Here is a 27500-nt window from a genome sequence, read left to right as displayed (position 1 = left end):
GTTGCTCAACTTCTTCTTCTTCTTCTTCTCCTTCGCCATGGCACATGCGTCGTATCGATAACGAGCCGGTTGCGAGCACAGCTGCGAACCGCAAAAACCCCATGACGGAACACTCCCTTCACGCTCTTGGCCCTCTGTGATCAGCAGACTCGCTGGGAGAGGAAGCCAGGCAACAAACACGCCCTTCCTGCCCAACATATATGTTTTACATCCTAATAGAACACGTCTTAAACCTTGCTCGGATGGCTTTGAGGAATCGGCAACTTGATTGATATCAACCCACTGAGCCGGGGGTCGGGAACCTTTTTGGCTGAGAGAGCCATGAAAGCCAAATATTTTCAAATGTATTTCCGTGAGAGTCGTATAATATTTTTAACACTGAATACAACTGCCAGGTTCAAACACTGATGACATTTATTAAACAGACAAGAAGCAAGGAATCAAACAGAGACAGGATTCAATTTAGCTCAATGAGGAGAAACCCGTAGACCTGTACTCTTGTACAGTGTCATCCCACGCTCTGGCAAGAGAATTCTACGTCTCCTTTTTCATTTGGACTTTCCCAGAATAAAACAACTGAATGCGTCCATCTCTTAATTCTTTTTAATAACATTGTTACTCTGAAGCTAACCATCCATCCATCCATCATCTTCCGCTTATCCGAGGTCGGGTCGCGGGGGCAACAGCCTAAGCAGGGAAACCCAGACTTCCCTCTCCCCAGCCACTTCGTCTAGCTCTTCCCGGGGGATCCCAAGGCGTTCCCAGGCCAGCCGGGAGACATAGTCTTCCCAACGTGTCCTGGGTCTTCCCCGTGGCCTCCTAACGGTTGGACGTGCCCTAAACACCTCCCTAGGGAGGCGTTCGGGTGGCATCCTGACCAGATGCCCGAACCACCTCATCTGGCTCCTCTCCGTGTGGAGGAGCAGCGGATTTACTTTGAGTTCCTCCCGGATGGCAGAGCTTCTCACCCTATCTCTAAGGGAGAGCCCCGCCACACGGCGGAGGAAACTCATTTCGGCCGCTTGTACCCGTGATCTTATCCTTTCGGTCATGACCCAAAGCTCATGACCATAGGTGAGGATGGGAACGTAGATCGACCGGTAAATTGAGAGCTTTGCCTTCCGGCTCAGCTCCTTCTTCACCACAACAGATCGATACAACGTCCGCATTACTGAAGACGCCGCACCGATCCGCCTGTCGATCTCACGATCCACTCTTCCCTCACTCGTGAACAAGACTCCTAGGTACTTGAACTCCTCCACTTGGGGCAGGGTCTCCTCCCCAACCCGGAGATGGCACTCCACCCTTTTCCGGGCGAGAACCATGGACTCGGACTTGGAGGTGCTGATTCTCATTCCGGTCGCTTCACACTCGGCTGCGAACCGATCCAGTGAGAGCTGAAGATCCCGGTCAGATGAAGCCATCAGGACCACATCATCTGCAAAAAGCAGAGACCTAATCCTGCGGTTACCAAACCGGAACCCCTCAACGCCTTGACTGCGCCTAGAAATTCTGTCCATAAAAGTTATGAACAGAATCGGTGACAAAGGACAGCCTTGAAGCTAACCTATAATAAATAAAATACTTTTGACCATTAATGCGACCTCTTGAACAGGATGGATGGATTCAAATGCATGAGAATGTTTTATATTCTGAACGTTATTTTTAACACTGTGACTACCATCGGAATTATTAATTTCTTATCGTGTTAAGCAACGTCAGCGAAGATTTAACTGAGAGCCAGATGCAGTCAATCAAAGGAGCCACATCTGGCTCGAGAGCCATAGGTTCCCTACCCCTGCACTAAGCTCTTGGCCACATTTGATGATCATAAAGTCATACCGTATTTTCCGAACCGTAGGGCGCACCGGGTTATAAGGCGCACTGCCGATGAATGGTCTATTTTTGGTCTGTTTTCATGTATAAGGCGTACCAGATTTTAAGGCGTATTAAAGAGGTTGGGAAAAGGGGAAGCCATGGGAAACGACTTCCGGACAGCTTCAAAGCGATTCTGGACCAACATCCACCGACTCACGTCTGGCAGAGTCTCCTGTCAGAAAGAGTTTCAATTCCTACTTCCGGAAGAACTTGGAACGTGTCACGAGGGAGGTGCGGGACATTGACTCCGAGTCGGCCATGTTCCGCACCTCTATTGTCGAGGCGACTGATTGGAGCTGTGGCCGCAAGGTAGTTGGTGCCTGTCGTGGCGGTAATCCTAGAACCCGTTGGTGGACACCGGCGGTGAGGGATGCCGTCAAGCTGAAGAAAGAGCCAAACAATGTGCGGCTTCAGCGGTCGCGGAGGCAAAAACTCGGACATGGGAGGAGTTTGGGGAAGCCATGAATTGATTAACGTGGACCCCGACTTAAACAAGTTGAAAAACTTATTCGGGTGTTACATTTAGTGGTCAATTGTACGGAATATGTACTGTACTGTGCAATCTACTAATAAAAGTCTCAATCAATCAATCAATCAAACACTTCCGGACGGCTTCGAAGCTATTCTGGACCACAATCAGCCGCCTCTCATGTCTGGCAGAGTCTCCTGTCCGGAAGAACTTTGAACATGTCACGAGGGAGGTGCGGGACATTGAGTCCGAGTGGACCATGTTCCGCACCTCTTTTGTCGAGGCGGCTGATTGGAGCTGTGGCCGCAAGGTAGTTGGTGCCTGTCGTGGCGGTAATCCTAGAACCCGTTGGTGGACACCGGCGGTGAGGGATGCCGTCAAGCTGAAGAAGGAGTACCGACAAGCCAAACGGTGTGCGGCTTCAGCGGTCGCGGAGGCAAAAACTCGGACATGGGAGGAGTTTGGGGAAGCCATGAATTGATTAAACAAGTTGAAAAACTTATTCGGGTGTTACATTTAGTGGTCAATTGTACGGAATATGTACTGAACTGTGCAATCTACTAATAAAAGTCTCAATCAATCAAAGACTTTCGGACGGCTTCGAAGCGATTCTGGACCACCATCCGCCGCCTCAGGAAGGGGAAGCAGTGCACTGTCAACACCGTGTATGGTGAGACTGGTGTTCTGCTGACCTCCACTGCGGAAGTTGTGGATCGGTGGAGGGAATACTTCAAAGACCTCCTCAATCCCACCAACAAGTCGTCCTATGAGGAAGTAGTGCCTGGGGAATCTGTGGTGGACTCTCCTATTTCTAGGGCTGAGGTTGCCGAGGTAGTTAAAAAGCTCCTCTGTGGCAAAGCGCCCGGGGGTGGATAAGACCCGCCTGGAGTTCCTTAAGGCTCTGGATGCAGTGGGGCTGTCTTGGTTGACAAGACTTTGCAGCATCTCGTTGACATCGGGGGCGGTACCTCTGGATTGGCAGACCGGGGAGATGGTTCCTCTCTTTATGAAGAGAGGAACTATCATGTTCCAACTATCATGGTGTCACACTCCTCAGCCTTCCCGGTAAGGTTTATTCAGGTGTACTGGAGAGGAGGCTATGCCGGATAGTCGAACTTCGGATTCAGGAGGAACAGTGTGGTTTTCGTCCTGGTCGTGGAACTGTGGACCAGCTCTATACTCTCTGCATGGTCCTTGAGGGTGCATAGGGGTTTGCACAATCAGTCTACATGTGCTTTGTGGACTTAGGAGAAGGCATTCGACCGTGTCCCTCGGGAAGTCCTGTGGGGAGTGCTCAGAGAGTATGGGGTATCGGACTGTCTTATTGTGGCGGTCCACTCCCTGCATGATCAGTGTCAGAGCTTGGTCCGCATTGCCGGCAGTAAGTCGGACACGTTTCCAGTGAGGGTTGGACTCCGCCAAAGCTGCCCTTTGTCAACGACTCTGTTCATAACTTTTATGGACGGAATTTCTAGGCGCAGTCAGGGCGTTGAGGGGATCCGGTTTGGTGGCTGCAGGTTTAGGTCTCTGCTTTTTGCAGATGATGTGGTCCTGATGACTTAATCTGGCCAGGAACTTCAGCTCTCACTGGACCGGTTCGCAGCCGAGTGTGAAGCGACTGGGATGAGAATCAGCACCTCCAAGTCCGAGTCCATGGTTCTCGCCCGGAACAGGGTGGAGTGCCATCTCCGGGTTGGGGAGGAGACCCTGCCCCAAGTGGAGGAGTTCAAGTACCTAGGAGTCTTGTTCACAAGTGAATGAAGAGTGGATCGTGAGATCGACAGGCGGATCGCTGCGGCGTCTTTAGTAATGCGGACGCTGTATCGATCCGTTGTGGTGAAGAAGGAGCTGAGCCGGAAGGCAAAGCTCTCAATTTACCGGTCTACAGTACATTCTAATCCTCACCTATGGTCATGAGCTTTGGGTTATGACTGATAGGACAAGATCACGGGTACAAGCGGCCGAAATGAGTTTCCTCCGCCGGGTGGCGGGTCTCTCAATTAGAGATAGGGTGAGAACTTCTGCCATCCGGGGGGAGCTCAAAATAAAGCCGCTGGTTGGGGAAGAGATCTTGCCCAAAGTGGAGGAGTTCAAGTACCTCGTAGTCTTGTTCACGAGTGAGGGAAGAGTGGATCGTGGGATCGACAGGCGGATCGGTGTGGCATCTTCAGTAATGCGGACGTTGTATCGATCTGTTGTGGTGAAGAAGGAGCTGAGCCGGAAGGCAAAGCTCTCACTTTACTAGTCGATCTACGTTCCCATCCTCACCTGTGGTCATGAGCGTTGGGTTCTGACCGAAAGGACAAGATCACGGGTACAAACAACCGAAATGAGTTTCCTCCGCCGGGTGGCGGGGCTCTCCCTTAGAGATAGGGTGAGAAGCTCTGCCATCCGGGAGGAACTCAAAAGTAAAGCCGCTGCTCCTTCACATCGAGAGGAGCCAGATGAAGTGGTTCGGGCATCTGGTCAGGATGCCACCCGAACGCCTCCCTAGGGAGGTGTTTAGGGCACGTCCAACCGGTAGGAGGCCACGGGGAAGACCCAGGACACACGTTGGGAAGACTATGTCTCCCGGCTGGCCTGGGAACGCCTCGGGATCCCCCGGGAAGAGCTGGACGAAGTGGTTGGGGGGAGGAAAGTCTGGGCTTCCCTGCTTAGGATGGATGGATGGATGCAAGGCATGAAAAACACTTATCCATGTTTGCCGCATTTTAGCTGATCGATACTTCTGACTGGTTTCTAAGCTCTGAGGTCGTTACGTATGTAAACAAGGAAGGAGTTTAACCTTCACATACTCTTAATATTTAATTATAATTATTATGTATCAGTTATATTATTATATGTACGCACATGTGTGTGTATATATATATATGTGTGTGTGTGTATATATATATATATATATACATACATATGTATGTATATCTGCGATGAGGTGGCGACTTGTCCAGGGTGTATCCCGCCTTCCGCCCAATTGTAGCTGAGATAGGCGCCAGCGCCCTCCGCAACCCTAAGAGGGAATAAGCGGTAGAAAATGGATGGATGGATGGATGTATATATGTGTGTGTATATATATTACTATTTATTATTTTACAAGCATGTGTGTATATATATTACTATTCATTATTTTTACATGCACATTTTTTAGCCCAGTGCAGCCCCCAAGGCAAAAAAGTTTGGACACTCCTGCTTTAAACTATCAATGTGTAGCTAATTGCCAGTCATGCACAAGAAAAACACTGTACTGACCTCTGGTGGAAACATAAGCCACTAACTGATGACACACATATGTGCAGTTCTGACAATCTGAGGACTTGTAAACACAATATGTGCAAATTGAGAAGAAACACATGACACAAACCATCTCAACTGTTAAGAGTGGCACCTTTTAATGACTTTATTTTTGCAGCTTGTAAACCGTACAGCAGCTGTAGTAGTACCATGGACAAATAAATAGTATAGTGTAACTTTTGAGTAGCACATTAAAAGGGACACACGTAAATATGACACTTAGACGTGGATGTGGCACACAGCGTATAATACACATGGGGTATCCTCCAGTGAGCTCTTTTTTTAATGGAATATGTAGTTGTCTAGTGTTTGCCACGTTGAAAAATAACTTACGATGAAAATGGTGTACGTAAGCTGCCTGGTCTTTGACACCGAAGAGAACAAAGTCTTCCTGGCGGTAAAAGTGGGGACCCATGCTAAGCTGTAGTAGAGATGCGGACAGTCCTCCGATGGGAGCAAAAAACGTGTTTTTTGGGCCTCGGCGGCCTTCAGCCGTCCAGCGGTTTCCCCAAGTACACCATGGTGACCTCGGTGTTGCCGTACACCGCCGAGACGGCGGGGAACAGGCAGGCTTTGGGCAGCCCCCGGAAGGCAATCCCGAGGAACTCGAACCCCCTCTCGAAGGCTAACGTCTTGTCGTCCATGTCGAGGATTACTCGTATTCGCTCTCCGATCTGTAGAAAGCAGGGTCAAACTGTTACATAACATCCATCCATGCATTTTATACCGCTTGTCCCGTCCGGGGTTGCGGGGGTGGGGTGGGTTGTGCTGGAGCCTATCTCAGCTGCTTCGGGCGGAAGGCGGGGTACACCCTGGACAAGTCGCCATCTCATCGCAGGGCCAACACAGACAGATAACATTCACACTCACATTCACACCCTAGGGCAGGGGTCGGGAACCTTTTTGGCTGAGAGAGCCATGAAAGCCGCATATTTTAAAATGTATTTCCATGAGAGCCATGTAATAATTTTCAACACTGATTATAACTAAATGCACACATATTTTACTATTCTTTTAATGAGTAAAATTTTTAATGAGTAAAATTAAAAGAAAAAAAAAGTTTCCAAACTTTATGGGTACCGGGTGTTGTTGATGTTTGGGTCATGGCTTCTTTCAACAGGCTACTTGTAACTGCGAATATCTATTCCGGATGGATGGATTTTTAATTAAGACCATCATTTTCAGAGTATAATAAGTCTCTTTTTATTTTTAATAACATTGTTATTCTTAAGCTAACCATCCATCCATCTATTCTCTACCGCTTGTCCCATACCCGGAGGGATTCCGCACACAGAACATACAAACTCCACACAGAAAGATCTCTTTTTGATTGATTGATTGATACTTTTATTAGTAGATTGCACAGTACAGTACATATTCCGTACAATTGACCACTAAATGGTAACACCCCAATAAGTTTTTCAACTTGTTTAAGTCGGGGTCCATGTTAATCAATTCTCGAGCCCGGGATTGAACGCAGGACCTTCCTATTATGAGGCACGCTCACTAACCACTTACCCCCGTGCTGCCCATAGTAGTGTGTGTGTGAAATGTAATTATTGAAATATTGAGTGCAAGTCTTGTTGAGACTTCAGTTTTTAAGAGGTTCTGCAATAATAATAAATGTCCTTTCAAGACCAATGTTTAGGAATTTTGTCAACTAAAACTAAATTTAGATGACTAAAACACATTTTGGTCAAAAGACTATAACTGAAACTAATTAAAAAACTTGTCAAAAGGTTATTTTTAACACTGTAATTATCAGCTGAATTATTCATTACTTATCGTATTATGCAATGTCAGCTAAGATTTATCTGAGAGCCAGATGCAGTCATCAAAGGAGCCACATTCAACACATTCAACCGGTATCGGTATTGTCCCGGCCGATCTCACTCATGGATGATCGTATCAGATTCGGCCGTAAAATAAACCCTGATCATGCCTCGACTATACAGACATTGTTTAGGTACATGTTTTAATGAGTAAAATCGTGTTTTTTTTTCAAAACTTTTCGGGAGGCGGGTGTTGTTGGTGTTTGGGTTATGGCTTTTTTTCAAAACAGGCTACTTGTAACTGCAAAACCATATACTGTAAATAGATCATCACAACATATTATGTTTTTAAATGTCAACAAACGGATGGAAAAATTTCAACATGTGATTGGTATCGGATTCGGCAGTAAAATAAACACGGATTGTGCCTCGACTTCACAGACATTGTTTGGGTACATGTTTTAATGAGTAAAATCTTGTTTTTGTTTCTTTTCAAAACTTTTCGGGAGGCGGGTGTTGTTGGTGTTTGGGTTACGGCTTCTTTCAACAGGCTACTTGTAACTGCGAAACCATATACTGTAAATGTATCATCACAACGTGATATTATTATGATATTAGATGTCAACAAATGGAGGGAGAAATTCAAACCTGCGTTCGGTATTGGTATTGTATCTGCTGATCTCACTCATAGATGATCGGTATTGGAATCGGCAGTAAAATAAACCTGGATTGTGTCTCGACTACACAGACATTGTTTGGGTAGATGTTTTAATGAGTAAAATCTTGTTGTTTTTGGGTTTTTTTCAAAACTTTTCGGGAGGCGGGTGTTGTTGGTGTTTGGGTTACGGCTTCTTTCAACAGGCTACTTGTAACTGCGAAACCATATACTGTAAATAGATCATCACAACATATTATGTTTTTAGATGTCAACAAACGGATGGAAAAATTTCAACATGTGATCGGTATCGGATTCAGCAGTAAAATAAAGACAGACCGTGCCTCGACTACACAGACATTGTTTGGGTACATGTTTTAATGAGTCAAATCTTGTTTTTGTTTCTTTTCAAAACTTTTCGGGAGGCGTGTGTTGTTGGTGTTTGGGTTACAGCTTCTTTCAACTGCGAAACCATATACTATAAACGTATCATCACAACGTGATATTATTATGATATTAGATGTCAACAAACGGATGGAAAAATTCACACATGCGCTCGGCATCGGTATCGGCCGATTTCACTCGTGGATGATCAGTATCGTATTTGGCAGTAAAATAAACCCTGATCATGCCTCTACTACACAGACATTGTTTAGGTACATGTTTTAAAATGAGTAAAAATTAGTTTTGTTTTTTTTCCCAAAACTTTTCGGGAGGCGGGTGTTGTTGATGTTTGGGTTACGGCTTCTTTCAACAGGCTACTTGTGACTGCGAAACCATATACTGTAAACGTACAATAATAACGTGATATTATTATGATATTAGATGTCAACAAATGAATGGAAAAATTCACACATGCGCTCGGCATCGGTATCGGCCGATCTCACTCGTGGATGATCAGTATCGTATTCGGCAGTAAAATAAACCCTCATCATGCCTCGACTACACACACATTGTTTAGGTACATGTTTTAAAATGAGTAAAATCTTGTTTTTGTTTTCAAAACTTTTCGAGAGGCGGGTGTTGTTGGTGTTTGGGTTACGGCTTCTTTCAACAGGCTACTTGTAACTGCGAAACCATATGCTGTAAATGTATCATCACAACGTAATATTATTATGATATTAGATATCAACAAACGGAGGGAGAAATTCAAACCTGCGTTCGGTATTGGTATTGTATCTGCTGATCTCACTTATAGATGATCGGTATCGGATTCGGCAGTAAAATAAACCCGGATTGTGCCTCGACTACACAGACATTGATTGGGTACATGTTTTAATGAGTAAAATCTTGTTGTTTTTGTTTTTTTTTTCAAAACTTTTCGAGAGGCGGGTGTTGTTGGTGTTTGGGTGACGGCTTCTTTCAACAAGCTACTTGTAACTGCGAAACCATATGCTGTAAATAGATCATCACAACATATTATGTTTTTAGATGTCAACAAGCGGATGGAAAAATTTCAACATGTGATCAGTATCGGATTCGGCAGTAAAATAAACACGGACCGTGCCTCGACTACACAGACATTGTTTGGGTACATGTTTTAATGAGTAAAATCTTGTTTTTGTTTCTTTTCAAAACTTTTCGGGAGGCGGGTGTTGTTGGTGTTAGGGTTACAGCTTCTTTCAACTGCGAAACCAAATACTATAAATGTATCATCACAACGTGATATTATTATATTAGATGTCAACAAACGCATGGAAAAATTCACACATGCGCTCGGCATCGGTATCGGCCGATCTCACTCGTGAATGTTCAGTATCGTATTCGGCAGTAAAATAAACCCTAATCATGCCTCGACTACACAGACATTGTTTAGGTACATGCTTTAAAATGAGTAAAATCTTGTTTTTGTTTTTTTTTCAAAACTTTTCGGGAGGCGGGTGTTGTTGGTGTTTGGGTTACGGCTTCTTTCAACAGGCTACTTGTAACTGCAAAACCACATGCTGTAAATGTATCATCACAACGTGATATTATCATGATATTAGATATCAACAAACGGATGGAAAAATTCACACATGCGCTCGGCATCGGTATCGGCCGATCTCACTCGTGGATGATCAGTATCGTATTTGGCAGTAAAATACACCCTGATCATGCCCCGACTACACAGACATTGTTTAGGTACATGTTTTAAAATGAGTAAAATATTGTTTTTGTTTTTTTTTTCAAAACTTTTCGAGAGGCGGGTGTTGTTGATGTTTGGGTTATGGTTTCTTTCAACAGGCTACTTGTAACTGCAAAACCATATGCTGTAAATGTATTAGATGTCAACAAACGGAGGGAGAAATTCGAACCTGCGTTCGGTATTGGTATTGTATCCGCAGATCTCACTCTTTGATGATCGGTATCGTCTTCGGCAGTAAAATAAACACGGACCGTGCCTCGACTACACAGACATTGTTTGGGTACATGTTTTAATGAGTAAAATCTTGGTTTTGTTTCTTTTGAAAACTTTTCGGGAGGCGGGTGTTGTTGGTGTTTCGGTTACAGCTTCTTTCAACAGGCTACTTGTAACTGCGAAACCATATACTGTAAACGTATCATCACAACGTGATATTATTATGATATTAGATATCAACAAACGGATGGAAAAATTCACACATGCGATCGGTATCGCCAATCAACCTATCCCCAGGTGCATGTCTCTGGAGGTGGGAGGAAGCCCACGCAGTCACTGGGGAGAACATGCAAACTCCACACAGAAAGATCCCGAGCCCGGGATTGAACCCAGGACTACTCAGGACCTGCGTATTGTGAGGCACATGCACTAACCCCTGTACCACCGTGCTGCCTCGGGAGAAATGACAGCCACATTAATTTTCTGGAAGCAATGGGACCTTCGGGAGTCTCTTACCTGATATTTGGGCGCGTTGTTGCACTGCGGGAAGTTCCCGCTCACCTCGCCGTTGTGCAGCAGGTTGTTGTCCACCAGGTTCCACCCCCAGCTCTGGTCGTCGCTGCCCAGCAGGGCCACGTAACCCTGGCACTGCATGGACGCCCGCTTGGTGGCCAGGCCGATCACCGCCACCGTCCCCAGGGGCCCTTCCCACCAGATCTCCCAGGCGTGGCGCCCCTCCGAGAAGCCAATCTTGCCCCGGGCCCCGTCGGTGCTCTGGGCGATGGGGTTGCGGTGCAGGGTGAAGCCGTTCTTCTTCACGTACACGTTGCGGGAGCAGTCGTGGGAGCTCAGAGCGTGTTGGTAAGACTTGAGCTGTCGGGACCGGGAGGGAAAATATCGATTAGATGTGTGGCGTTGACGTTGTTTGCAAACCGTTTTGCAACTTTCAAACGTGCTGAGCAACGTGAAAGACCTTACTTATTTTTAATGAGTAAAATCTTTTTTTACAAACTTTTTGGGAGGGCGGGTGTTGTTGATGTTTGGGTTACGGCTTCTTTCAACAGGCTACTTGTAACTGCGAAACCATATACTGTAAACGTACAATTATAACGTGATATTAGATGTCAACAAACCGATTGGAAAATCCAAACATGTGATCGGTATCGGTATTGTATTGGCCGATATCACTCAGGGATGATCAGATTCGGCTGTAAAATAACCCCGGATCATGCCTCAACTACACAGATATTGTTTAGGTACATGTTTTAATGAGTTAAAACCGTGTTTTTTTCAAAACTTTTCAGGAGGCGGGTGTTGTTGATGTTTGGTTTACGGCTTCTTTCAACAGGCTACTTGTAACTGCGAAACCATATGCTGTAAACGTACAATCACAACGTGACATATTAGATGTCAACAAACCGATTGAAAAATCCAAACATGTGATTGGTATCGGTATTGTATTGGCCGATATCACTCAGGGATGATCAGATTCGGCTGTAAAATAACCCCGGATCATGCCTCAACTACACAGATATTGTTTTGGTACGTGTTTTAATGAGTAAAAACCGTGTTTTCATTTTTTTTTCAAATCTTTTCGTGGGGCGGGTGTTGTTGGTGTTTGGCTTACGGCTTCTTTCAACAGGCTACTTGTAACTGACAAACCATATACTGTAAATGTACAGTCACAACGTGACATTAAATGTCAACAAACAATCGAAAAATCCAAACATGCGATCGGTATCGGTATTGTATCTGCCGATCTCACTCACGGATGATCGGTATTGGATTTGGCTGTAAAATAAACCCGGATCATGCCTCGACTACACAGACATTGTTTAGGTACATGTTTTAATGAGTAAAATCTTATTTTTGTTTTTGTTCAAAACTTTTCGGGAGGCGGGTGTTGTTGGTGTTTGGCTTACGCCTTCTTTCAACAGGCTACTTGTAACTGCAAAACTATATACTGTAAACGTACAGTCACAACGTGACATATTAAATGTCAACAAACCGATCGAAAAATGCAAACATGCGATCGGTATCGGTATTGTATCGGCCGATCTCACTCACGGATGATCGGTATTGGATTCGGCTGTAAAATAAACCCGGATCGTGCCTTGACTACACAGACATTGTTTAGGTACATGTTTTAATGAGTAAAATCTTGTTTTTGTTTTTGTTCAAAACTTTTCGGGAGGCGGGTGTTGTTGGTGTTTGGCTTACGCCTTCTTTCAACAGGCTACTTGTAACTGCAAAACCATATACTGTAAATGTATCATCACGACATTTTATTACGTTTTTAGGTGTCAACAAACGGATGGAAAAATCCAAACATGCGATCGGTATCGGTATTGTATCGGCCGATATCACTCCTTAATGATCGGTATTGGATTCGGCCATGAAATATACTCGACTACAACGACATTGTTTGGGTACATTTTTTAATGAGTAAAATTTTGTTTTCTTATCAAAACTTTCCGAGAGGCGGGTGTTGTTGGTGTTTGGGTTACGGCTTCTTTCAACAAGCTACTTGTAACTGCAAAGCCATATACTGTTAACGTGCAATCACAACGTGACAAATGTCAGCAAACCGATACAAAAATCCAAATATGGTATCACTATTGTATCGGCCGATATCACTAATAGATGAACGGTATTGGATTCGGCCATAAAATAAACCCGGATGGTGCCTCAACTACACAGATATTGTTTGGGTACATGTTTTAATGAGTAAAATTACGTTTTCATTTTTTTATCAAAACTTTCCGAGAGGCGGGTGTTGTTGGTGTTTGGCTCACGGCTTCTTTCAACAAGCTACTTGTAACTGCAAAACCATTTACTGTTAATGTGCAATCACAACGTGACAAATGTCAGCAAACCGATACAAAAATCCAAATATGGTATCGCTATTGTATCGGCCGATATCACTAATATATTATCGGTATTGGATTCAGCCATAGAATAAACCCGGATGGTGCCTCGACTACACAGACATTGTTTGGGTACAAATTTTGTTTTTTTATCAAAACTTTCCAAGAGGCGGGTGTTGTTGGTGTTTGGGTTACGGCTTCTTTCAACAAGCTATTTTAGCTACAAAATCATATACTGTTAACGTGCAATCACAACGTGACAAATGTCAGCAAACCGATACAAAAATCCAAACATGCGATCGGTATCGTTATTGTATCGGCCGATATCACCAATAGATGATCGGTATTGGATTCAGCCATAGAATAAACCCGGATGGTGCCTCGACTACACAGACATTGTTTGGGTACAAATTTTGTTTTCGTTTTTTTATCAAAACTTTCCGAGAGGCGGGTGTTGTTGGTGTTTGGGTTACGGCTTCTTTCAACAAGCTACTTGTAACTGCAAAGCCATATTCTGTTAACGTGCAATCACAACGTGACAAATGTCAGCAAACCGATACAAAAATCCAAACATGCGATCGGTATCGGTATTGTATCGGCCGATATCACTAATAGATGATCGGTATTGGATTCGGCCGTAAAATAAACCCGGATGGTGCCTAGACTACACAGACATTGTTTAGGTACATGTTTTAATGAGTAAAATTTTGTTTTCGTTTTTCTATCAAAACTTTCCGAGAGGCGGGTGTTGTTGGTGTTTGGGTCACGGCTTCTTTCACAGGCTACTTGTAGCTGCAAAATCATATACTGTTAATGTGCAATCACAACGTGACAAATGTCAGCAAACCGATACAAAAATCCAAATATGGTATCGGTATTGTATTGGCCAATATCACTAATAGATTATCGGTATTGGATTCGGCCATAAAATAAACCCGGATGGTGCCTCAACTACACAGACATTGTTGGGTACAAATTTTGTTTTCGTTTTTTTATCAAAACTTTCCGAGAGGCGGGTGTTGTTGGTGTTTGGGTTACGGCTTCTTTCAACAAGCTACTTGTAACTGCAAAGCCATATTCTGTTAACGTGCAATCACAACGTGACAAATGTAAGCAAACCGATCCAAAAATCCAAACATGCGATCGGTATCGGTATTGTATCGGCCGATATCACCAATAGATGATCGGTATTGGATTCGGCCGTAAAATAAACCCGTATGGTGCCTCGACTACACAGACATTGTTTAGGTACAAATTTTGTTTTCGTTTTTTTATCCAAACTTTCCGAGAGGCGGGTGTTGTTGGTGTTTGGGTTACGGCTTCTTACAACAAGCTACTTGTACCTGCAAAGCCATATACTGTTAACGTGCAATCACAACGTGACAAATGTCAGCAAACCGATACAAAAATCCAAACATGCAATCAGTATCGGTATTGTATCGGCCGATATCACTAATAGATGATCGGTATTGGATTCGGCCATAAAATAAACCCGGATGGTGCCTCTACTACACAGACATTGTTTGGGTACAAATTTTGTTTTCGTTTTTTTATCAAAACTTTCCGAGAGGCGGGTGTTGTTGGTGTTTGGGTCACGGCTTCTTTCAACAAGCTACTTGTAACTGCAAAACCATTTTACTGTTAACGTGCAATCACAACGTGACAAATGTCAGCAAACCGATACAAAAATCCAAACATGGTATCTGTATTGTATCGGCCGATATCACTAATAGATGATCGGTATTGGATTCAGCCATAAAATAAACCCGTATGGTGCCTCGACTACACAGACATTGTTTGGGTACAAATTTTGTTTTCGTTTTTTTATCAAAATTTTCCGAGAGGCGGGTGTTGTTGGTGTTTGGGTCACGGCTTCTTTCAACAAGCTACTTGTAACTGCAAAACCATTTACTGTTAACGTGCAATCACAACGTGACAAATGTCAGCAAACCGATACAAAAATCCAAACATGCGATCGGTATCGGTATTGTATTGGCCGATATCACTAATAGATGATCGGTATTGGATTCGGCCGTAAAATAAACCCGGATGGTGCCTCGACTACACAGACATTGTTTGGGTACAAATTTTATTTTCGTTTTTTCATCAAAACTTTCCGAGAGGCGGGTGTTGTTGGTGTTTGGGTTACGGCTTCTTTCAACAGGCTACTTGTAACTACAAAGCCATATACTCTTAACGTGCAATCACAACGTGACAAATGTCAGCAAACCGGTACAAAAATCCAAACATGCGATTGGTATTGTATCGGCCGATATCATTAATAGATGATCGGTATTGGATTTGGCCGTAGAATAAACCCGGATGGTGCCTCCACTACACAGACATTGTTTGGGTACATGTTTGAATGAGTCATCCAAAGACATGCACCTGGGGATAGGTTGATTGGCAACACTAAATTGGCCCTAGTGTGTGAATGTGAGTGTGAATGTTGTCTATCTGTGTTGGCCCTGCGATGAGGTGGCGACTTGTCCAGGGTGTACCCTGCCTTCCGCCCGATTGTAGCTGAGATAGGCGCCAGCGCCCCCCGCGACCCCGAAAGGGAATAAGCGGTAGGAAATGGATGGATGGATGGATATTTTGTTTTCGTATTTTTATCAAAACTTTCCGAGAGGCGGGTGTTGTTGGTGTTTGGGTTACGGCTTCTTTCAACAAGCTACTTGTAACTGCAAAACCATATACTGTCAATGTGCAATCACAATGTGACAAATGTCAGCAAACCGATACAAAAATCCAAACATGGTATCGGTATTATATCGGCCGATATCACTAATAGATGATCGGTATTGGATTCAGCCATAGAATAAACCCGGATCGTGCCTCGACTACACAGACACTGTTTGGGTGCAGTTAGGCCCATTTCAAGTCCGAATCGTGGGTGTGCACAGCAGACGTTATCGGGCTATAAGATGTCCGATCCGGTCCAAGCGTGCGAAACCCACCTTGGCCTTGTACGACGGGAGGTTGCACAGGATGTCGGACCGCAGCGCCTCGTCGCTCAGCGAGCGGGCACACAGGCTCCGCCACACCTCGCTGTTTTCATCCGCCAGCATGTTGCTCCAGTGCCAGCACACCAGGGCGCACTGGGTCAGATCCAGCAGCTCCAGGTAGGAGAAGATGTGCTCCAGGACCCGCGCGGGCAGCCTCCCCGCCACCCCGGCGGAGCTGCAACCAGCTCCCGACGCCGCGCCCTGACCCGAGGAGCCTCCCCCGGCCGCCCCCGACATCACAGCCGTATATGAAGCAGCGGGCGCGGTTAACGTGTCGGACAAAGCCCCGGTTATCAATAAAAGGTCGACATTTTGTGGCTGGCGCTGGCACCACAACAGTATGGATGCCTCTCTTCCGACTTCGACGGCCGGGGGGCGGGGAGGTCCTCGAAGGTAGAAAAAGTACAACGACTAAAACCACACAACCCGAGTGCGCAGCCGGGCCAAAAATATTTAAATCGTATTAAAATACCCTTAAAACTGTCATTTATAAGGAATAAGTGGTAAAGTCAGACTTAGTCACCGCCGAGGTAAAATTAGTGTTTGCGTCCTGTCAGGACCTTGAAGGTGACGTCACGACAAAGGCTGTCACTGGGGCAGGCGATACTGAACAAAGCAGTATCGAGGCGATACTAAGTTAGGGCTCATACCGATTGGAACATTTTCAAAGATTCTTTGTCCTTACATGCAAAAATATAGAAGTGAATTCGAAAAGGAAGAAAAATGACAAAAGCCCCATCCATCCATCCATTTCTACCGCTTATTCCCTTTAGGGTCGCGGGGGTCGTTGGTGCCTATCTCAGCTACAATCGGGTGGAAGGCGGGTCACACCCTGGACAAGTCCCCCCCTCATCACAGCATCTAAAGCTCAAGTTCCCTTATTAATTTTTTTTATTTTTTTTGCATTTTTTAATGCAATTTGTCGTTTAAAATGACCCAAGACTATCTAACCTAAAATATATTTTTAATTGTAAGATATTAGTGACATCCATCCATCCCTCCATTTCCTACCGCTTATTCCCTTTGGGGTCGCTGGTGCCTATCTCAGCTACAATCAGGCGGAAGGCGGTGTACACCCTGGACAAGTCCCCACCTCATCACAGCAACTGAAGCTCAAGTTCCCTTATTAATTTTTGTATTTTCTTGCATTTTTTAATGCATTTTGTCGTTTAAAATGACCCAAGACTGTCCAACCAAAAATAGTATTTTTATTTGTAAGATATTAGGTATGAGATAGCGACTTGTCCAGGATGTACCCCGCCTTCCGCCCGATAATAGCGGAGATAGGCGCCAGCGACCCCAAAAGGGAAAAGCGGTAGAAAATGGATGGATGAATGGATGTACCTAATATCCATCCATCCATCCATTTTCCCTTTGGGGTCGCTGGTGCCTATCTCAACTACAATCGGGCGGAAGGCGGCGTACACCCTGGACAAGTCGCCCCTTATCGCAGCAACTAAAGCTCAAGTTCCCTTATTAATTTGTTTTATTTGTTTGCATTTTTTAATGCAATTTGTTGTTTAAAATGACCCAAGACTGTCTAACCTAAAATATATTTTTAATTGTAAGATAGTAGTGACATCCATCCATTCATCCATCCATTTCCTACCGCTTATTCCCTTTGGGGTCGCTGGTGCCTATCTCAGCTACAATCGGGCGGAAGGCGGCGTACACCCTGGACAAGTCGCCCCTCATCGTAGCATCTAAAGCTCAAGTTCCCTTATTAATTTTTGTATTTTGTTGCATTTTTTAAATGCAATTTGTCGTTTAAAATGACCCAAGACTGTCTAACCTAAAATAATATTTGTATTTGTAAGATATTAGGGACAAGCGGTAGTAAATGGATGGATGGACTACAAAAATACCAAATCTACCTTTTTATTACACACAATTTTTTTTAAGCAAAAACAACATAATCAACAGTGTAAAATAACTATTTAAAGAAAAAGACACAAAAAAAAACAAAAGAGTAACAGAAAAAATAAAAATAAACAGAAAAATCGATTCGATACAGCTGCTACATCGACGTTGATATTTTCTATGTTTGGATCAGTGATCAGAGTGGTGGTTTTGTTTGAATAGAGCTGTTATTTTATTATAATTATCATTATTTAAATGATCACAAAAATGCACCAATAAGAAGGCGATAACGGCACTCCTTGACTCGTCCATCAGACCGATCCAAACATAGAAAATATCAATGTCGACGTAGCAGCTCTATCGAATCGATTTTTCTGTTTATTTTTATTTTTTTCTGTTACTTTTTTTGCTTTTTTTGTCTCTTTCTCTAAATAGTTATTTTACACTCTTGATTATGTTGTTTTTGCTTAAACAATTGTGTGTAATAAAAGGTAGGTTTTGTGTTTTTGTAGTCCATCCATCCATCCATCCATTTACTACCGCTTGTCTCTAATAACTTATAAATATGTTACACACTGTTGGGTCATTTTAAACGACAAATTGCATTAAAAAATTTAAGAAAATACAACAATTAATACGGGAACTTGAACTTTAGTTGTTTTGCTGAAGAATTGTTTTGTTTTGTGGGGACAAAATTACTATTCAAATGTTTTCCTTTTCGAATTCATGCGAGTCATTTCTATATGTTTGCATGTAAGAAAAAAATGACAAATAATCTTTAAAAAGTATCAGTATTAGTCCCGCATTAACTTAGTATCGTCTCGATACTACATTGTTTAGTATCGCTTGCCCCATTGACAGCAATTGTCGTGACGTCATCTTCCGAGTCCTGGCAGGACGCAAAAACAAATTTTCCCTCAGCGGTGACTTAGTCTCATGTTACAACTTATTCCTCATAAATGAAGGATATAAACGTATTTTAATTCGATTTAAAGATTTTGACCGGACTACACACTCAGGTTGTGTATTATTAGTCTTTGTAGTTATTTTGTCTTCGAGGACCTCCACGCCCCCAACCGTAGTGTTTTTGGCTCAAAGATGCTGATGGACGTCAAGTCGTGCTGTTATCGCCTTATTATTGATGCATTTTTTTGGTGATAATTTTAATAAAGATAATTGTATTAATGTACATACAATGACAAAATAACAGCTATATTAAAAAAAACAAAAAAAACATGCACTACTCCGACCACTACTATTCATTTCGAATGGTGACTGTTTGTAAATTACCATGTTGCAAAAAATCTAATGAGACAAATAACAACACGTTTGTATCCCCCCGCTTAAAAAGGAAATTAAACTTAAATTAAATAATAAATTGATATCCAGCGCCGCGTCTTTTTATTTTTCGTTTGGCGGTCACGTGACGTGTGGCGGAAGTGACGCACGGCACTCAAAAAGCTTTCAGCATTCTGTCAGCTGTCACGCCAAATTTCTTCCCCACTATAAAAACCTTCCCTCCACCCCATTTAATTCCAGGGTCATGATTAATAAAGACGTTTTGTTAACACTATATTATAAAAAAATAAAAAAAATAAAACACATTTAAATTTACAAACCCAGGCTATGGGATGACGCATTTACTTCTGGGGTCACGTTTCATACCAAAATGGATACATGGATGATACAGCAGAGGATTAAGAGAATGTCATGTGCTCAGATGAAACCAAAATATAACTTTTTGGTATAAACATAACTCGTCGTGTTTGGAGGAAGAAGAATACTGAGTTGCATCCCAAGAACACCAAACCTACTGTGAAGCATGGGGGTGGAAACATCATGCTTTGGGGCTGTTTTTCTGCTAAGGGGACAGGACGATTGATCCGTGTTAAGGAAAGAATGAATGGGGCCGTGTATCGTGAGATTTTGAGCCAAAACCTCCTTCCATCAGTGAGCTACTTATTTTCCACCATAATTTACAAATAAATTCTTTAAAATACTTGGATTTTTTTTCACATTCTGTCTCTCACAGTTGAAGTGTACCTATGATGAAAATTACAGACCTCTGTCATCATTTTAAGTGGGAGAACTTGCACAATCGCTGGCTGACTAAGTATTTTTTTGCCCCACTGTACAATCGGGCGGAAGGCGGCGTACACCCTGGACAAGTCGCCACTTCATCGCAGGGCCGGTCTCTATATCATACTGTAGAAATGATACAAATTGCTCTTTTGTAAATTACCATGTGGCCAAAAAAAACCTAATAAGACAAATAAGAACACATTTGATCTCCATCCCTCCATCCATCCATTTTCTACCGCTTATTCCCACCGGTGCCTATCTCAGCTACAATCGGGCGGAAGGCGGTGTACACCCTGGACAAGTCGCCTTTCATCGCAGCATCTAAAGCTCAAGTTCCCTTATGAAATTTAGTATTTTCTAGCATTTTTTTAATGCAATTTGTCGTTTAAAATGACCCAAGACTCTCTAACCTAAAATATTATTTTTATTTTCAAGATATTAGTGACATCCATCCATCCATTCATTTTCAACCGCTTATTCCCTTTGGGGTGGCGGGGGTCACTGGTGCCTATCTCAGCTACAATCGGGCGGAAGGCGGAGTACACCCTGGACAAGTCGCCACCTTATTGCAGGGCCGGTCTCTATATCCTACTGTAAAAATGATACAAATTTCTCTTTTGTAAATTAACATGCGGCAAAAAAACTAATAAGACAAATAAGAACACATTTGTATCCTCCTACTAAAAAAATGGAAATTAAACTAAAAATGAAATAATAATTTTGATCTCCGTCCATCCATCCATCCATTTCCTACCGCTTAATCCCTTTAGGGTCGCGGGGGATCATACTTACCAACCGAAAATAGAGGTGGTGTGTGGGGGGCGTGGTCAGGGGTGGAGCAGAGGGGTGGTTGGGGGCGTGGTTGGGGTGGGCCGTGGTTAAAAGGGGAGGAGTATATTTACAACTACAATTCACCAACTCGAGTATTTCATATATATTTCATATATATATATATATATATATATATATATATAAATATAAATATATATATATATATGAAATACTTTCAGTGAATTCTAGCTATATATATTTATTATATTACATATATAAATAAAATAAATAGTTGAATCCCAAACAAATACACAGTAATAAAAACACAGTTGTTCTACTAACTGTACTGTGCTTGCTGGTTACTAAAAAAACAACAACAACAACACTTACCTTTCACTATTTGAGTAACGTTTGTTCTGCCATTTGCGTCCTGGCGAGAGTCACTTGCGCTCAGGTGCGCAACACCACATAAATCGTTGGCCAATCAAAAAGCAACCCCATAACGCTATAGCCAACATTCACCAGGAGATCCATTTTCTTATTTTTTTATTTTATTTATTTACATAAATATTTGTTTATTCCATTTGGGGTCGCGGGGGGCGCTAGTGCCTATCCCAGTTACAATCGGGCGGAAGGCAGGGTAAACCCAGGACAAGTCGCCAACTCATCTCTATATCCTACTGTAAAAATGATACAAATAGCTCTTTTGTAAATTACCATGCGGCAAAAAAAAAAACAAATAAGAACACATATGTATCCTCCTACTAAAAAATGGAAGTTAAACTAAAAATGAAATAATAATTTTGATCTCCAGCGCCGCGTCTTTTATTTTCTCGGTCGGCGGTCACGTGACGTGATGCGGAAGTGACGCGCGGCACTCAAAAGAGTTCAGCATCTGGGAGCCCCCCAAAAAAACAAAAAAAGCACAGCAGCTAGCTTCGTTTTTTTTCGGCGGACAAGCGGACTTCTGGACGGCAATAACACCTCGCGGTGAGTTAATGTGCTTATTTACAACGTTTACGACGGCGTCGTGTTTAATGTGTCGGGGCGAGGGAGGACACTGCTGTCTCCCAGGCTGCGGCCTCCATCACATCCAGAGGTTGTTCTTCTCTTTTTGTCTTAAACATGGCGACTTGGAACGTTCTGGAATGTTCTCACACGCGTGTCGGAGCGAGCTAATTAGGCTCGAGCTAGCTAATGATAACAAATAAGCGTCGTTCCCGTCGGTTCACCTTCGCGCGGCGTCGTCAACATTCCTACACTCCGTGAAGGCATCTCTGCGTGACGCCAACATTCCTACACTCCGTGAAGGCATCTCCGCTTCCACACGGCAACACTGTGTATATAAAGGCCGACTGAAATGAGATTTTCTCATTTAAACGGGGATAGCAGTTCCATTCTATGTGTCATACTTGATCATTTTGCGATATTGCCATATTTTTGCTGAAAGGATTTAGTAGAGAACATCCGCGATAAAGTTCGCAACTTACGGTGCTAAGAGAAAAGACCTGCCTCTACCGGAAGTCGCAGACGATGACGTCACATGTTGATGGCTCTGTCACGCCAAATTTCTTATCCCCCAAAAAAACTTCCTCCTGGAAGAAATTTGGCGTGACAGCCCCTCCAATGCCTGAAGGACCCCAAGGAGGGCGTGACAATACCAAGTTATATGACTCTTAAGGGTTACAGCTGCAAAATTAGCAAAGCAAAAGTAGCTTGAAAGGTTAGCATGCTGGAATGCTAATATTTTTTCCTCACTGTTAAGGGTTACAGCCGCAAAATGAGCGAAACAAAAATAGCTTGAAAGGTTAGCATGCTGGAATGCTAATATTTTTTCCTCACCGTTATTTTTCACCTTTTGACAATCAGCCAATTATAATGCTTTTAAGGCAGGCAGCTGTGTGGGCTGCTTTAAGGTCCTTCCACCCTCATTGTGGCGTGACATCTCCTCACATATTCACATTGTTTTTAATGGGAGTCTCCAACAAAAACAGCTATTCGGACCGAGAAAACGACAATTTCCCCATTAATTTGAGCGAGGATGAAAGATTTGTGTTTGAGGATATAGATAGCGACGGATTAGGAAAAAAACAAACAAAAAAAACACAATTGCATTGGGACGGATTCTGATGTTTTTAGACACATTTACTAGGATAATTCTGGGAAATCCCTTATCTTTCTATTGTGTTGCTAGTGTTTTAGTGAGTTTAACAGTACCTGATAGTCGGAGGTGTGTGTCCACGAGTGTGTTAAAGTGCAGTGTCTCAGGGAAGTCGACAGAAGCTTTATGGACGGCGCACGCTCAGCTGATCTCCGGTAAGAAACGACTTTTTATCACAATTTTCTCACCGAAACCTGCTGGTTGACTTTCAGTTGGGATCCATAGTAAAGTTTCACCTCCCCGAATTTTAAACAAGGAATCACCGTGTGTTTGTGTGGCTAAAGGCTAAAAGCTTCCCGACTCCCATCTTTCTACTTTGACTTCTCCAATATTAATTGAACAAATTGCAAAAGATTCAGCAACACAGATGTAACAAAATACTGTGTAATTGTGCCGTTAAAGCAGACGACTTTTAGCTGTGTGTGTGTGCAGCGCTCGTATTTCCTAACAGTCCGTGACGTCACGCGTACACGTCATCATTACGCGACGTTTTCAAGAATAAAACTCCCGGGAAATTTTAAATAGCAATTTAGTAAACTAAAAAGGCCGTATTGGCATGTGTTGCAATGTTAATATTTCATCATTGATATATAAACTATCAGACTGCGTGGTCGGTAGTAGTGGGTTTTAGTAGGATTTTAATGCAGGGGTCACCAACCTTTTTGAAAGCAAGAGCTACTTCTTGGGTACTGATTAATGCGAAGGGCTACCAGTTTGATACACAATTAAATAAATCGCCAGAAATAGCCAATTTGCTCAATTTAGCTTTAATAAATAAATATATATACCGTATTTTCTTGAATTGCCGCCGATAATTAATTTAAAACTTCTTCTCACTCCTGCGCTTACCAAAGGCATGCGGTAAAAGTAAGCATGCGCCAATTATTTTAAAACCTTTTCTCACTCCGGCACTTACCAAAGGCATGTAGTAAAAATTTGAGTGTGATGTAAGCTAGGACCTTAAATCCTACTGAATAGCTCTTATTCTTCTTCCCTTTATGCGATTACCGTTGTGTCCTTGGGCAAGACACTTTACCCACCTGTTCCCAGTGCCACCCACACTGGTTTAAATGAAACTTAGATATTGGGTGTCACTATGTAAAGCGCTTTGAGTCACTTGAGAAAAGCGCTATATAAATATACTTCACTTCACTTCACATCTTCAATTTCGACTCTTTAAAAATCAAAATTCAACCGAAAAAAATGAAGAGAAAAACTAGCTAATTTATGGAATATTACTAGTAATTTTTCCTTATTAAGATTAATTTTAGAATTTTTATGACATGTTTTAAATAGGTTAAAACCCAATCTGCACTTTGTTAGAATATATAACAAATTGGACCAAGCTATATTTCTAACAAAGACAAATCACTATTTCTACTAGATTTTCCAGAACAAAATTTTTAAAAGAAATTCAAAAGACTTTGAAATAAGATTTAAATTTGATTGTAAAGATTTTCTAGATTTGCCAGAATAATTTTTTTGAATTTTAATCATAAGTTTGAAGAAATATTTCACAAATATTTTTCGTTGAAAAAACAGAAGCTAAAATGAAGAATTAAAATAAAATGTATTTATTATTCTTTACCAAAAAAAATACTTGAACATTGATTTAAATTGTCAGGAAAGAAGAGGAAGGAATTTAAAAGGTAAAAAGGTATATGTGTTTAAAAATCCTAAAATAGTTTTTAAGTTTGTATTTTTTCTCTAAAATTGTCTTTCTGAAAGTTATAAGAAGCAAAGTAAAAAAATAAATGAATTTATTTAAACAAGTGAAGACCAAGTCTTTAAAATATTTTCTTGGATTTGCAAATTCTATTTGAGTTTTGTCTCTCTTAGAATTAAAAATGTCGAGCAAAGTGACACCAGCTTGCTAGTAAATAAATAAAGTTTAAAAAATAGAGGCAGCTCACTGGTAAGTGCTGCTATTTGAGCTATTTTTAGAACAGGCCAGCGGGCGACTCATCTGGCCTGTTCACCACGTTGGTGACCCCTGATCTAATCCATAATAATAATAATATTTATAATAATTATATAATGTTTTATGTTTAATCTCGGGTCATCTTTCACGGAAATGACCTGGCAAAAAAACAACTTGCTATCATTTAATCAGGCGAGACGGTCTTCAGTCTGTCAACGTGATGTAAAATGTCTACCCAAGTAAAAAAATATATATATTTATACATCTTTTTTAATTAAAATCAAGTCATAAAATGTCGTTTTAAATAGCAAACACACATTTTTAATTTCAGCTGCGTACGATGGACGCCCATCTTCAGCCGTGTGTGCAATGTCTCCCGGCTGCCGCAAGAGGGCGGAAGTGACGTCAGCGCGTCCTCGTTTGCTTGAGGCGATACTGCCAAGATTGGTGTCGACCCGATACCAATGAAATACCAGGGCCGTATTGTGGTGGAACAGGGATAGTGCAGTGGTTCTCAACCTTTTTTTCCAGGGATGCACCCACTGTGAACATTTTTTAATTCAAGTACCCCCTAATCAGAGCAAATCATTTTTGGTTAAAAAAAAAAAAGATAAAGAAGTAAAATACAGCACTATGTCATCAGTTTATGATTTATTACATTGTAAAACAGTGCAAAATATTGTTCATTTGTAGTGGTCTTTCTTGAACTATTTGGAAAAAAATTTATAAAAATAACTAAAAACTAAACAAGTGATTCAATTATGAATAAATATTTCTACACATGGAAGTAATCATCAACTTAAAGTGCCCTCTTTGGGGATTGTAATAGAGATCCATCTGGATTCATCAACTTCATTCTAAATATTTCTTCACGAAAAAAGAAATCTTTCAATCAATCAATCAATCAATGTTTACTTATATAGCCCTAAATCACTAGTGTCTCAAAGGGCTGCACAAACCACCACGACATCCTCGGTAGGCCCACATAAGGGCAAGGAAAACTCACACCCAGTGGGACATCGGTGACAATAATGATCCAGTGGGACGTCTGTGACAATAATGATTATGAGAACCTTAGAGAGGAGGAAAGCAATGGCTTTAACATCAATATTTATGGAAAATGTCCACAAAAAATATAGCTGTCAACACTGAATATTGCATTTTTGCATTTCTTTTCACACTTTATGAACTTACATTCACATTTTGTTGAAGTATTATTCATTAAATATATTTATAAAGGATTTTTGAATTGTTGCTATTTTTAGAATATTTTAACAAAATCTCACGTACCCCTTGGCATACCTTCAAGTACCCCTAGGGGTATGCGTACCCCCATTTGAGAACCACTGGGTTAGTGCTTATTTAGTGATGGGTTGATGAGGCGTCATGAAGAGTTTGGACACATTGCAAAACTGTGTCGATACTGTGTCACTAAATACTGACATCTGCTGGACATTAAAAATCCCGACAGGCGACCTATGGACCGACTCAACTGACACTGATTTTATGACCAAGTATAGGGGTCACCAACGTTAGGTAGCCCGTAAGGACCAGATGAGTCGCCCGCTGGCCTGTTCTAAAAATAGCTCAAATAGCAGCACTCACCAGTGAGCCGCCTCTATTTTTTAAATTGTATTTATTTACTAGCAAGCTGGTCTCGCTTTGCTCGACATTTTCAATTCTAAGAGAGACAAAACTCAAATAGAATTTGAAAATCCAAGAAAATATTTGAAAGACTTGGTCTTCACTTGTTTAAATAAATTCATTTATTTTTTTACTTTGCTTCTTATAACTTTCAGAAAGACAATTTTAGAGAAAAAATACAATCTTAAAAATGATTTCAGGATTTTTAAACACATATACCTTTTTACCTTTTAAATTCCTTCCTCTTCTTTCCTGACAATTTAAATCAATGTTCAAGTATTTATTTATTTTTTATTGTAAAGAATAATAAATACATTTTGATTTAATTCATCATTTTACCTTCTGTTTTTTCGCCGAAGAATATTTGTGAAATATTTCTTCAAACTTATTATGATTAAAATTCCCAAAAATTATTCTGGCAAATCTAGAAAATCTGTAGAATCAAATTTAAATCTTATTTCAAAGTGGATTTTAACCTATTTAAAACATGTCATAAAAATTCTAAAATTAATATTAATCAGGAAAAATTACTAATGATGTTCCTTAAATTTTTTTTTAAATTTTTTCAGAAAGATCTGAATTAGCTAGTTTTTCTATTCATTTTTTTCGGTTAAATTTTGATTTTTAAAGAGTCGAAATTGAAGATAAACTATGTTTCAAAATAACATTTTCATTTTTTTCCTGTTTTCTCCTCTTTTAAACCGTTCAATTAAGTGTTTTTTTTCATCATTTATTCTCTACAAAAAACCTTCCGTAAGAGGAAAAAAAAGTATGACGGAATGACAG

At 41.7% G+C, this 27500-nt stretch overlaps 2 protein-coding genes and 1 long non-coding RNA gene across 4 annotated transcripts in view; 2 read left to right on the top strand and 1 right to left on the bottom strand.

Moving 5' to 3' along the window:
• Nucleotides 1-581, top strand: part of LOC133569747 (uncharacterized) — a 35350-nt gene extending 34769 nt beyond the window's left edge. The window contains exon 3 of the long non-coding RNA XR_009809871.1: nucleotides 1-581. This exon is cut by the window's left edge and continues 94 nt beyond it. This is a non-coding gene — a long non-coding RNA (uncharacterized LOC133569747).
• Nucleotides 582-5709: 5128 nt separating this feature from the next.
• On the bottom strand, nucleotides 5710-16663 carry fbxo45 (F-box protein 45). The gene is made up of 3 exons (XM_061922305.1): nucleotides 16228-16663; nucleotides 10917-11273; nucleotides 5710-6309 (listed from the first exon to the last, which is right to left on the bottom strand). The coding sequence occupies exons 1-3, from the start codon at nucleotides 16510-16512 to the stop codon at nucleotides 6124-6126; spliced, it is 828 nt and encodes a 275-aa protein (XP_061778289.1). The 5' UTR covers nucleotides 16513-16663; the 3' UTR covers nucleotides 5710-6123.
• A 5171-nt stretch (nucleotides 16664-21834) lies between these two features.
• Nucleotides 21835-27500, top strand: part of fam168b (family with sequence similarity 168 member B) — a 15937-nt gene continuing 10271 nt past the window's right edge. For both annotated transcript variants that reach the window (XM_061922304.1, XM_061922303.1), the window contains exon 1: nucleotides 21835-21978. The gene's annotated coding sequence lies outside the window, so the exon portion shown is untranslated. The remainder of the gene's footprint in view (nucleotides 21979-27500) is intronic.

Source organism: Nerophis ophidion, linkage group LG15 (assembly GCF_033978795.1).
Source record: "Nerophis ophidion isolate RoL-2023_Sa linkage group LG15, RoL_Noph_v1.0, whole genome shotgun sequence".
Classification (NCBI taxonomy): Eukaryota; Metazoa; Chordata; class Actinopteri; order Syngnathiformes; family Syngnathidae; genus Nerophis; species Nerophis ophidion.
This window is presented reverse-complemented; position numbering and strand designations above follow the sequence as displayed.